This window comes from Microchirus variegatus (assembly GCF_963457635.1).
Source record: "Microchirus variegatus genome assembly, chromosome: 3".
NCBI classification, from domain to species: Eukaryota; Metazoa; Chordata; class Actinopteri; order Pleuronectiformes; family Soleidae; genus Microchirus; species Microchirus variegatus.
Window position 1 is genome coordinate 32,440,037 of NC_139804.1, and position 12,678 is coordinate 32,452,714.

At 42.1% G+C, this 12,678-nt stretch overlaps 1 protein-coding gene across 1 annotated transcript in view; it reads left to right on the forward strand.

The window, feature by feature from the left end:
* Positions 1-594: 594 nt before the first annotated feature.
* ppm1lb (protein phosphatase, Mg2+/Mn2+ dependent, 1Lb) overlaps positions 595-12,678 on the forward strand; it is a 56,411-nt gene continuing 44,327 nt past the window's right edge. Inside the window, exon 1 of the mRNA XM_083886705.1 lies at positions 595-1,493. Coding sequence (XP_083742831.1) covers positions 1,095-1,493 — 399 coding nt within the window. The 5' untranslated portion in view covers positions 595-1,094. The remainder of the gene's footprint in view (positions 1,494-12,678) is intronic.

Consider the following 12,678-nt stretch of genomic DNA (forward strand, 5'->3'; position numbering starts at 1 on the left):
GTAGCATAAAAAGATGGTGCTTTGTTGTTGTTTATTTTTTTTTAATTAAAAAAAAATAACATTTATATATAAACAACAATTCATGATAGTTTTAACTTGTTTATTTTGTCACTATGTCATTTGTTTGTGTGTATATCTCTAGCATATCTCTATCTTCGCTGTGCCCCCACCTTCGTCTTCTTCTTCAGATTCAAGATTCAATTCAGATTCAAAGTGTTTATAGTCATATGCACAGTAAAGAACACCTGCTTACCTGTACAATGAAATTCTTACTTTGCTGTCCACTCAAAACATACCAGCATAAAGTAGAAAAGAAAATTGTATTTAAAACATGTATTTAAAAAAATAAATAAATAAAATAAAAATATTTAATTTTTTGTATTCTTGGCAGTTTCTGTTCCATAACTTGATGAACCTGCAGTCTAATAATGTGATTGTTCAGAACGATGAGACGTTTGAGGAACGTTACGAGCTGCACCTGAACGCAGCATCACCGTTGACTGGTACAGCAGCAGCAGTGGTAGCGCGCGTGTGTGTGTGTGTGTGTGTGTGTGTCAGTGAGGCAGCAGCGTTAGCAGCTGGGAATGTGACGGTTTCAGCACAGACCGCTATTTTCAGGACTCAGGAGGAGGAGGAGGAGGCTCTGCCCACGGCTCTGCTTTCGCCCACACGCGGCATTAACTTGAGCTCCACACGGGGGAACCTACGTCTTCAGTCCGGCAGAGGTTTCCAGTGTCCTGGGAGCGAATTCAATGGTGAACTGTCAGCCCGTGGTGGCTCACTCACCGCTGGGCTGAAGGCTGCAGGGAAGCCGCCGCCGCCGGAGCTCCGTGTTTGACCGCAAACACCTCACCTCCTGCTGGTCCTCCTGGCTGCTGCTTGTCTGGTAAACGGGAAAACAACAACAAAAAAACCCCACAGCAATGCAGTGAAGTGTCACCCGTTAAATCAGTATAACCTTTATGTTTCCCGGTTAAATGTTCCCAGTGTCACCGCTATCAGACGACAACTCACCCCGACGACGATGGACTGAAATCTGGGGGCGAACGACGAAACAACCTGCCGTGATTTCCTGCGTGTGACTGAATCAATAAATGATAGAAGATACCATGACCCTGCTGTCTCTGTTGGGTCGCATCATGCGTTATTTTCTGCTCCGACCGGAGACCCTGTTCCTGCTGTGCATCAGCCTGGCTCTGTGGAGTTACTTCTTCCACACGGACGAGGTGAAGACCATCGTCAAGTCCAGCCGGGACGCGGTCAAGATGGTGAAGGGGAAAGTGGCGGAGATGATGCAGAACGAGCGGTTCGGCGGGCTGGACGTCCTGGACGCGGAGTTCTCCAAGACCTGGGAGCTCAAGAACCACAACGTGGCCGTGTACTCCATCCAAGGCCGGCGAGACCACATGGAGGACAGGTTCGAGGTGCTCACCGACCTCGTCAACAAGAGTCACCCCTCGATATTTGCTGTGTTTGATGGCCACGGAGGAGAGGTGAGTACGGACGGTGTCCTTTGTGTGTCTTTCAGCCACACTTGTCTCTGAATCTGAAGTGTCTGGACACCCAGAGACCCCAAAATGTGGGATCAGATGCCTTCAGAAGTTAGTGTTTTCCCCCCAAATCCACCCCCAGCCAACAAGACCCTTTCAAGATGATTCATATTTTGTTGACATTCTCATATTGGGCTGCACAATAATTCAATAACTGTCCATTACACAGTATAATTTTCTGTAATAGCAATAATATTTATGCACTGTGCAAACCAGGAATCACTTTGGTGTGGCTATAGATAAAAAAAAACAACCCTGACTATTAGTCCAATTTGTTTTCCATCTTTTAACCCATTCTAATTTGTTAATGGCACATTTGTGCTGATGCTTTTACCACCTCACCATAATAAGCCACTTCAAAAACTGTTTGTTTTCAGAAACAGCATTTGCACCACTCACATCCCGGTCATGAGGCATCAATGGTTCACATCTCTCTCTCTCTGTAAAGCATTATTTTTTACCACAGGGCATCTGTAATATTAATGGCTAATTCTCTGGGGAGGGATAAAAAAAATTGATTTACACAGCGCCACATCACATCCTGTCATCTCGGGACTTCTCGTCGTCTCAGAGTTTAACAAAATAATACTATGTTTGGTCATGGAATTGCCTATACAACAGTTAGACACGGTCAAATTAAATTGAACTAGCATTTTATTAGCCATAATTATAGGCCCAGGCTTCAGAAATCCTGTGCATATCGACCTTATTTTTGTTCAGCATGTGCCGAAATGAGTTTGCCACAGATTTGTCCGACTGCCTACTTCAAAACTGAATGCTTCATCAATCGCCTTCATGCTTGGAAATCTGCAGAGAAACTACCTGTTTACTGCTGTAAACTTAACTGACATTGTCCGGTAATGATTACTGGACAGGACACATTCGGACAGGACTAAAATCACTGAGAAGGTCTGGTAATAATTACTTTACATGTAAAAACTAATCCCATCTGAATAGCCTGTCCATAGTGATGCATGCAATATCTAGGATTATATCAGAGTTTAGATTTACATTTAGCAAAAGAATGCACGAAGAATCCCTCAGATTTCTCTTTTTTTTTTGTAATCGTACACAGGTTTGTCGTTGTTTCCTTGGAATACTTTTGATATTAGAAAGAAATCCCTGAACCATTGCATCTTAAAACAATGAAAAGTAATTTAGTATGTAACTCCCCGAATTGTGCCGCATATCAAGAAGCGTTGGAACATAGATAACGTCTAACTGTATAGTTAGTTTCAGTCCATCTGCGTGGCCTACTCTTTGACCAACTGACACAGTTTTATATATTTATTTTTTTTCCCGAATAAAAGTTTGTCGCTGATGGATTTAGCATTGTAATGGATAACTTGATTTATGGCGTGGTTTTAAATGAGCATGAAATTAATAGTTGTGATGATGCTGTGAGACGTTTGTGGAGCTGCATCAACTTGCCATGGGGTAAAGATGAGCTGCTGAGTATCTATTAACGCTCTCTCATTCCTCCCACTGTGTGAATAATGATCACCCCCCCCCCCCACTTTGCTGCAATATCTGATCTCTTCATTTTGGGACAAATGAATGTGGAAGTATGAAGTAACAGAAAGTTACTACACTCAAATTCAAAATATCAAGGTTTTTTAGATTTAATTTTCTCCGCCATTGTAGCTCAGACGTAACTGGCAACCCGTGGTTGCTCGGCAGCTGAGACTCTACTTACTGCAATGATGGGTAGACGGCGGTAGGTGGCGCCACATGCCAAAACATGATTTCAAAACATAAACATGATTTGTGGTCAGGCGAATGTGAATATTTTGTCTGTACTGTTGTTGTTGGTGAGTTCAGTTTGTTATATGAACATTATTCCTGAGTCTCTGTGACATATTAGAAGGATTTTATGGCCAGTTGCTTTAGATTTATTACATGATGCACCTTTTTAAATAGCGAACGTCTGCTCATGTTGACGTCAACAGACTGCCTGATTGGTCAGAGTCATGAGCGCGGCGTCCGACACAGGAATCAAACCGACCAATGCATGAGATTGGTTAAAGAAATCCTGAAAACATGCAATAATCTCCAATTTTTAGCGAAGAAATATAATACTCCAATATTTAACAGAGGGGTCTGGTGTATTTTAGTGACCGCACTATCAGAAGCTGGCGATCGTGAACCAAAACGTGCAACCCGTTTAGCCATATTTCAGTTCAGTGACTGTCAGACAGGAAGCACTGAACTAATCTTTTTAATTAACTGATTCAAATGATTCAGTTTACACCGAAAACGACTGCTGTGCTCGTCACTAGTTTGTGTGTTTGTGTCACGTACAACACAAAGTCACTGCAGTTTCTCGCAGCCGTGCTATGACGTCCAAGTTGACGAGGTACTATGAAGTAATGGAAAACCAGATTTCAAGAAGTAGAACCCATTAAAATGCAGCACTTTAACATGCGTGCTAGGGTAGTGCGTATTACGTTTTGAGTTAAATTGGCACAAACAAGATGAGGTAGAGCCACCCCATTGGTAACCCATTCATTATTTAACTTGGTTGATATGAGAAGCAAATTGTATGTAGGAAGTAAGCCGTGATTTCTTCCTCTTGGCCTGCACACACTACTCGGTTTCATCCCGATGGCAACGGAGCTGCCTCTTCTCTATTTACAGCTCCAAAAACATCCACCTCATGTTTTCATTGGCCAAGGGTTTTCAGGATGCAGACATCTCAGGCCGCAGCATGGTCTAACGAGATTATAGCTAAAAGGAAGCGGATGAACTCAAATATGGGCTCTTCAGAGGCATAGACACTGCAGGATGAGTTAGCATGGCTGCAGCATGACTGAAGTGAGTCATTGATCTGCTGCTCACTTTCCACCTCCGGTCGATACTGTCGGCGTCTTGGAGACGCAAGTGCATGAATGTGACATCGAGGGCAAGTAAGGAAACGGCTTTACTTTGTTTGTTGTTCTGTGAAAGGGATAAAGAGCATTTGAGATGATGCCATGTTGGCCATGAAAACGCTGACTTATAGTCAAGTTCTTTCATGACTGAACACCAGGATTGTTTCTCCGGACTTGGAACAATGACCTCAGCTCACAGTACAGAACTCATGTGACAGAAGTACATGGAAATAAATCAAACTGTGACAGGGAATCCTACTCCGCCCCCCCCCCCCCCATGCTTTCTTCTCTTTCTGTCACCTCCTGTTGCACATTTAATACTACACGTTTTTTTTTCGATCACTTACTGGTGCTTGCTGCAGAGCTCAAAGCTGCTTGAGGCCTGACGGCGACTGCCTACAATCTGACCGCTGTGGTGTGATTGAGGGTGTGTGAAAACATGCTTAAAAAATAGGCAGCAAGAAGGCATTGAGAGTGGCTTGTGTTTTTAGGGAAATTATATTTCAGGCTGCGTTGCTGACTGCTACAGCTTTTGACCAAAAGTGGTCATTGGATTGTTTTCCCCCGTGGCCCTTTTTTTTTTTGTATTTTTTTTTTGTTTTTCTCTTTCGCTGGAGCTCCTTTTTAGACACCAGCGGTGACCTAACCTGTTAGCCCCACCACAGCTCCTACACCTATGATTAAGAGACTTGAAGAAATAAATAGTGGGAAAAAAAAAGTACATGTGACAGAGAGATAAACTGAAAGTGAGTGGGAGAAGAAAAGAGAGGATTTTTCAGTTGGAGGCAGTTTTATCGCTGCATGTCCATGGGCAACCATTTGTTTTAACTTCCCACACCCTCTTTACAAATGTGTGAAATGGTTGCCAGACAGCAGCCTTCAGAATCAGAAAACTGCTCTCTGTTCAGCAAAAAAATGTTGTGGTTCTTATTTTTATTTATCATTCGCTAGAGGGTTTATTGTAGAGGTAGAGCGAGGCAGAGGCTGCCTTAGCTGGATATGGTGTCAGTCTCTTCCAATCCTGTACACTCACTCACTCACTCACTCCCACACACACACACAGAAACACACACAAGTTTTGCTCAGCTGTCCTTTTAAGGACTCTTATTGACGTCCTTTCATTTGGGCAGCCTAAACATAGATTATCCCTTACCTTAACATACCCAGTGTATCCCTCTGAAATGACGATCGGCCTCATTGGGACTAGGTTTTGGTCTCTGGTCCTCTGCTGGTCCTGACAAGGTAGAGGTAACAAATACACATACACACACAAACGCAAGTATGTGCAGACATTCTTGGACATTGGATTGAAGTGTTATCTCCAATGCTGTCCATACTCAATTAAAGGGCCACTTCAACCAAAAAAAAAATATACAGTTTTTTTCTCATTTCCAGAGATGGATTTGTTATCTAAAATATATATTTCTCAGTCCCACAACAACAGAGGAAGTTTAGATTGAAAAAAACTGACAAAAAGTTGATGTCAAAGTCACTTCCTTCAAAGAAAATAAAAGCCCTCCACCGTTTACTGTGTTTCTGTCAATTTTTAGAGTAAAATTTGGTTGAATTAAACAAACACAGCAGCATCATAATGATGTATTTAAATGTATCCTTCATTTGAAGTGGGGAAAAAAATGGGTGAAATAGCCTGTTAATACCGAACCTTAACCTAAACTCATCAGAAATAAGCTTCTGCCTCATCAGGACCAGATTTTGGTCTCCACGAGGACTACTGGTCCGGCTTTCAAGGTTGTGCATGAACAGGCTTGGACACTGTTTAAAAATCCTGTAATGGCTTTGCCAGCTAATTGGAGCAGTGATTTAACAAAGCCTCATGAGAATAGGTAGCATCTCCAAATACCCTCAGGGCTCTGACTAACAACTGCTTTAATTATATTTGCTGATTATTTTGTTCCCTCAGATTTGTAACTCTAAACTAAAATGTCAAAAACAGTTGACTTTTGTGACTGCACTAAGCCTGTGGTGAGAGAGCTTCAATTTGACTTCCAAAGCAGACTGATGTTTTTTGTATATTTTTGAGACATAGGAAGTTTTGACGTGGCACAGCAGGAAAAGTACAGGTGTAATTAATAAGACTAATCACTGGGACTGAAGTACAGCGCCATTTCGAAGCAGTCAAAATGTCTAATGTGGAAAAACATTGATTTTTTTTGCGGCTGAAAATGTTTTCAGCTTTTGTTTATGAAAAGTCATTATTAGATTATTGATCGGACCACTGTTTGAAAAGTAATACGTAAGACCCCTCGAGCCTTCATAGTTCTCCGTCGCGGTGCCGGATACGCACTGCAATTTCCCCGCCCGATCAGTAGAGGTCACTACGCAAGGTTGTTGTGCTTCTGGCTACAGTGAGCAATGGCGTCCGACAGAGAAAGACTGTTGTTGTTGTTGTTGCAGCTGAATAACATTGAAACAGTGGCCGTTTCTCATCAGAAAATAATATTTTTCTGTCCCGGAACGCAGTTTTAAGATCATTTGAGGCGAGAAATTAGCCATTTAGAGTCTAAATATGTGGTGTATGTATTAAGATATATACACATATTTTAGGCATATTTTAGTGATGGGCAGATTTCATCCAATTGGTTCACTCCAGTGCAAAGCTTCTTGAAGCTTCATTTGCTCTAGAAGGAAACCTACTGGACGCAAAAATATTAGTTGGCATGAATTTAAAGTGTGTGGCATTTTGCAGAAAAATCTGTCAGCAAAATAAAGAAGTATGCAAAACATGCATATCGTAGTGATGGCAGTATACTGTGTGTGTGTATATATATATACTGGCAGTATGGAAAATTATTATTTGTCAAAACTCGCGGCAAAATCCGAACCACTTCCTGAATCAGTCAGGTGGTACAGCCGGGCAGCGAGGCTTCGGACGTCATCATCTTCAGCTCCTCCCCTAAATGAAGCAAACCTCGATACGTGCATCGCGGAAACGCCCCCTCCCCTACTCGGCACATGCTTAGAAGCCTCGATACGGAACGTCACATCACTAGTATTTATAGTTTTACAGTATATCGTTATCTCGGCCTGTCCTGAGGACCAATCGCAGCCCTTGCCGTCTCTGTTGTCCCTTAACGGAGTGACGGACACTTAAAGAATATGTTGTGCAGCCGAAGACGACACAGAGGCTCTCCGGCGACGTAGAGGTGTATCCGTAAGCTACGTAGAGCACTTTACGCAGGAGTATAAATCGGGCTTTAGAAATCACAGTGTAAAGCAATCATTTAATGTTAAATTATACAGGGGGAAAAAATCCTTGATATTTTGACATTTAGGGAAATGCTACAAAACGTTATATCGCAATATAAGAAAAATCGCTAGATATGTTGACATTTTTTTGACATTTTTTTATTTATTTAACCTTTTTTTAATTATACGGGGAAGTATTATATCAGGTTGATGTTAAAATTCGATGAAACCATGGGATGTAAGTCCAGCAGCAGTTTTGCGTGGTCGGAAGTTACGACAGAAATGACGAGAACATAAAGTTTAACGAGCAGATAAATCAATAGTCATTGCAAGATTATGTCAGGAAATGTCTTCTTTTTAATAATAAAAATAAATAATTAAGCCTCTCTGCACCGAATACCCACTCACACACGCCAACGCAAATTTACATTTCAAAGTGTTCTTATGATTTAAAGTGAACATTAGCAGTCGCAGTCATATTAGATGTTGCGTCAGTGTGTGGGGGCTTATCTATTAAATGGAGATTGATTTTTTTTATTTTTAAGCTGACACGCTGGGAATAACCTACATGAAAGCGATAACCCCTGATTCTCTCATCAGCACGAGCTGTTTGTCCCTCGCTGACACGTGACGAGTCGGTCATGTATGTCAGGCTGTGGCTTCAGGTGCCGTGAATTCAGCGAGGAGGAGACGCTCAACATGAGCCTGTTTCACTTGAGTGTGGGAGCTGATTTTCTCTCTCTTTCTCTCTCTCTCTCTCTGTCTATTTTTTCATCCTTTTTAGCTTTTGTTTTTCTGTCTCTGCTCACTCTTTCATGTCGTTTCGATCAGCGTGTTTGTTGGTGAGTGGGTTGTGATAGATTTGGTGTCTAACTGTGAAGGGGGTGATGGGAAACGGAAGAGTAAAAAGAAAACAGAGAAATGCTAAAACCACAGGGACACAGTGTTTTTTGGAGGAATCCCCTCTGTCTCTATTCAGCTCTGTCCTTAAGTTACCTTTGCTTCATATCCAGGCTGAATGGCCATTTCTTTTTCACCTTCATTATTCAGCTCCTGAGTGTTTGAACTCGGAACTCCTTCTTTCCAGAGTTAAGGGCATTTAAAGTTGAAACGGTTGGTGTTTATGTGCTTGTTTGTGCTATTTAGTTAAGATACTAAGCGGTTTGAATTCCTCCTGAGCTCACGCTCGGTGCAGAGATGAAAGAAAGAGCTGGCATGTGACTAATTGCACTGTTGGCATTACAGGATTAGAAGGAGAGCAGATGAGAGAGTGAGTGTGGGGAGACTGGGGACAGCTGTGTGTGTGTGTGTGTGTGTGTGTGTGTGTGTGTGTGTGTGTGTGTGTGTGTGTGTGTGTGTGTGTGTGTGTGTGTGTGTGTGTGTGTGTGTGTGTGTGTGTGTGTGTGTGTGTGTGTGTGTGTGTGTGTGTGTGTGTGTGTGTGTGTGTGTGTGTGTGTGTGTGTGTGTGTGTGTGTGTGTGTGTGTGTGTGTGTGTGTGTGTGAATATATGTACGTGTGCTGCAAAGCCTGCATCAAAAAGCTCCTCCTTCTTGGATGTTGAGATGTGTGAACACACAACAGCGCCTTCATTGTGACAGAGTGAACAGCCAAAGGCCTCACAAGACCAGACACCTGCTTCTCAGTACAGCACATCACATCCTCAGTTACTGCTCTCAGCACATCTACCTGTAAATGCAACCAACGGCAGTTTCTCTTCAGTCTGTTCCTTGCACAACTGTCCACCGGGTCAAACTTGGCATGTGAATTACTCGGTGCACAAGTGTGTGTAGTTCCGATTTTGACGTTGTTTAGATTAGAAATACAATAGTTGTCGGTGTAATAGTGGCTGCACTAGTTTGTAAAAATAGACGTAAGACAGCTACTAACTTTAAAGCGGAACTAGACCGGAAGTTCCTATTATCGCTGTTTTTTTTGGTGTGTATCTGCGTCATTACCTTGTTTATGAAGCCTGACGGTTCGAAACAAACAGTTCAGCCACTGCTGAGAAAGTTGTGTTTTATTGTAATCTCGGGGCTCAACGAGATCACTGAAAATCCCGTTAACGTTACGTAAGCAGCGGTTCTCCTGAACAACCGATCGTCCTGCTCTGGGCGGTAGTCCGGGCACATCCGGTTGCGTACATTGAACCGCAGAAGAAGAATAACGTCCGTTGTGGAGGTTTTTCACGAGCAACAGTGTCTTCTGACTCTGGGTCTGACTCCGGTTTAAAGTCATAAAGGGACTGCGGCGGGGAGTCGTGACGAAGCTATTTTTAAACACTGTTAAAACAATGTTTTGATAATGAGTAGCAATGCATCCACCGCTCCAGAGGGGGGAGCTGCGCTTCTGAGAGCTGACGTGATAGATTACGTCACTTCCAGATACCTGGCCAATCACAACACAGGTGGGAAGGCTCTACGCTGGCTGGCCAATCACAACACACTCTGTCTTCTCGGGCGAGATTTATGGCTAAAAATAGCATGACTGACAAGCGCTTCGAAAAGGACAGATTTCAATCGGCTCGTTTACATCAACTAGGAGGATTTTGACCATAAAAACAACTTAATATATGTAAGTAGACCTCCATAACTCACATATATGTGCAACAGGACCACTCTATGTGACCTTTAAAGTGACTGTTATTAACTCGGTAAATGACAATGCAGAGTATTGAAAGTGTTAACAGAGCGAGAATTAATAATTTTATTTTGACGTTGAATCGTACCACTGTAAAAGTGGTTTGCTCATAGTCGTGAAACTGTGGTGAATTACCGCCTGAGTCAGCAGTTCTCCCCTCCCCTCTGTGGTGCTTTAGGAGTTTTGGCTCACTGTCCTGGGTTTTATGGCTCACACATTTTACTGTTATGGTTCATATCCATTTTACTGATTCCAGAGAGAGAAGACATAAAAATCAAATATATCACCTAATCAGCATCAACCCAGCAGACGAGCATGCAGTGAATGTAGTGGAGTTAATGTAACGCAATGTAGGATTTTGCGGCCAAGCGGTTAGTGCAGTCGCTGCAGTGACCCGGTCAAAACAAGGGCCTTTCTGCATGGAGTTTGCATGTTCTCCCCGTGTCTGTGTCTGTGTTTTGTCTGGGGTCTCCAGTTTCCTCCCACAGTCTGAAAACATGCAGATTTGGGGATTAAGCGAATTTGACAATATAAACTGACTGTAGGTGTGTCAGAAAAACGACTATTCTAGCTACAAATGTCTGGTTTATAATGGAATATGTACATAGGTGTACTTTATTGAAAATATTTGAAATTCACCATCATAATAGTCGGCATCGCCCTGAACAAGGGTCCGTTGAAAATATTTGCAAACCTCTTAAGGAATAATTTATATGAATTTTTGAAATTCAGGAAATGATCCATTTGCCCTGATGCACTTTGACAGTGAGCTGACTAGTCTCAAAAACAAAAAGTATCTCGGAATGACTTGAAATTCAACCTCATTGTAGTGGGCATCGACCTGAACAAGGATCCGTTGAAAATATTTGCAAACCTCTTAAGGATATTCAGGATTTGCTCTTGGGGCCCCCTACAGTTGGTAAATGGTACTGTCTCTTTTTGCTTAAAATACATAAAGATCATTTGTTGACAAGGCAACAATATTCATGAACTCTGAAGCTGGACTTTTAATGACATTGTTTTATTTTTCAAGATTATGGAAGTGCAAATCAACCCAGAGAAGAATAATATAGTAATGTAGTTTGCCTTTTCAACCCGAGCTTTATAACCTGATGCTAATTGTGTTTGAAATAGTGCTGTTTGTGCAATGATGTTGAGTCATGTTGTACATATTACACATGGGCTGAGAATTCTTCATTAACGCGGCCTGACACAACAACAAGCCTGAAACACACTATCGTGAAATAATTCATGCTTACTAGTCCAACAGTAACATGGCCCGGTCACATGTCCGTCTGCTTCTTTCAACTCAAACCAGCAAGTGAAAGCTTGTCCAGCCTGTTATTCCATCACTCTTCCACTGTGTCCTCCTCCTCTCTTTAGAGAGAAACAGAGCTAGAAGGAACATTAATAATGGACTTTAATTCAGCAAGCGCTAGTGGGCAGAATCACATTTTTTAGATGAACTCTAATGTTGCTCTGTAAACTGCAACAGGTTCGTCTCATCCACCGCAGCTTGTGTTCAACCTCAAGTGACCAAAAGAATTGCCTTTTTAAATATAAGGTACTCATTTTTAAAAAGCTTTATTTGACAGCTTTAATCTATGAGAGGCCATTTGTGGTGCAGCATCAACGGTACATGTCCTGGCAGCTTCATTGGTGTATTCAAAATCAAAAACTCTAATGGAGATCAGTGAAACTTCTAATTATAACCTGCGTCCTCCTCTCGCTGCTACTGTCACTCACTGCAAAAGCTGACCGTCACCGTTTCACCCCTTCCGTCACGTTCAGTGAAGCAGAAAGTGTCTTGCACACAGCAGGTCATGTTCTGCTGGAAAATACTTATGCAGCGGAGAGGAGACCAGAGAGCTGGACGGCTCTGCTGAAAAGTCTTCTGACCTTTTCGGTAATTTGTGCCAGGGTGGTGAAGTTTGTTTTCCTTGTAGAGAGAGAGAGAGAGAGAGAGAGGTAGAGCTGACACAGAGGGACTGAGGAGTGGAGTTGTGGAGACACAGCAAACAGACGAATGAGAGTGTTCCTGTCAAGCAAAGTAAATGTGAAGCCCTGGATTAGGCTGCTTTAATTTCCTCCTTTCTACTTCCATACTTTTCCATAGAAATATACATGCAAGTCTCCTATATAATAATGTTTTACCTCAATATTATGTCTCATTGCTTCCTCTGTCCTCCAAACTCTAAAATGTCCTCCATCAGTTTGACAGTGTCGCTGTTGTATTTTACTTCATCGACAACTAACCGGGTTAGTTTCTTTGATTTTATGTGTAGATTAATGCACTCTAATACTTGTTTTTCCTAATGTGAACTGTATATTGAGCCATAGTTTAATTCTGAAATTGAGTTTGAACCTCATTTCTTGGGAAATAGTTAAATATAGGGTGAAGATCTTTGGTTTCT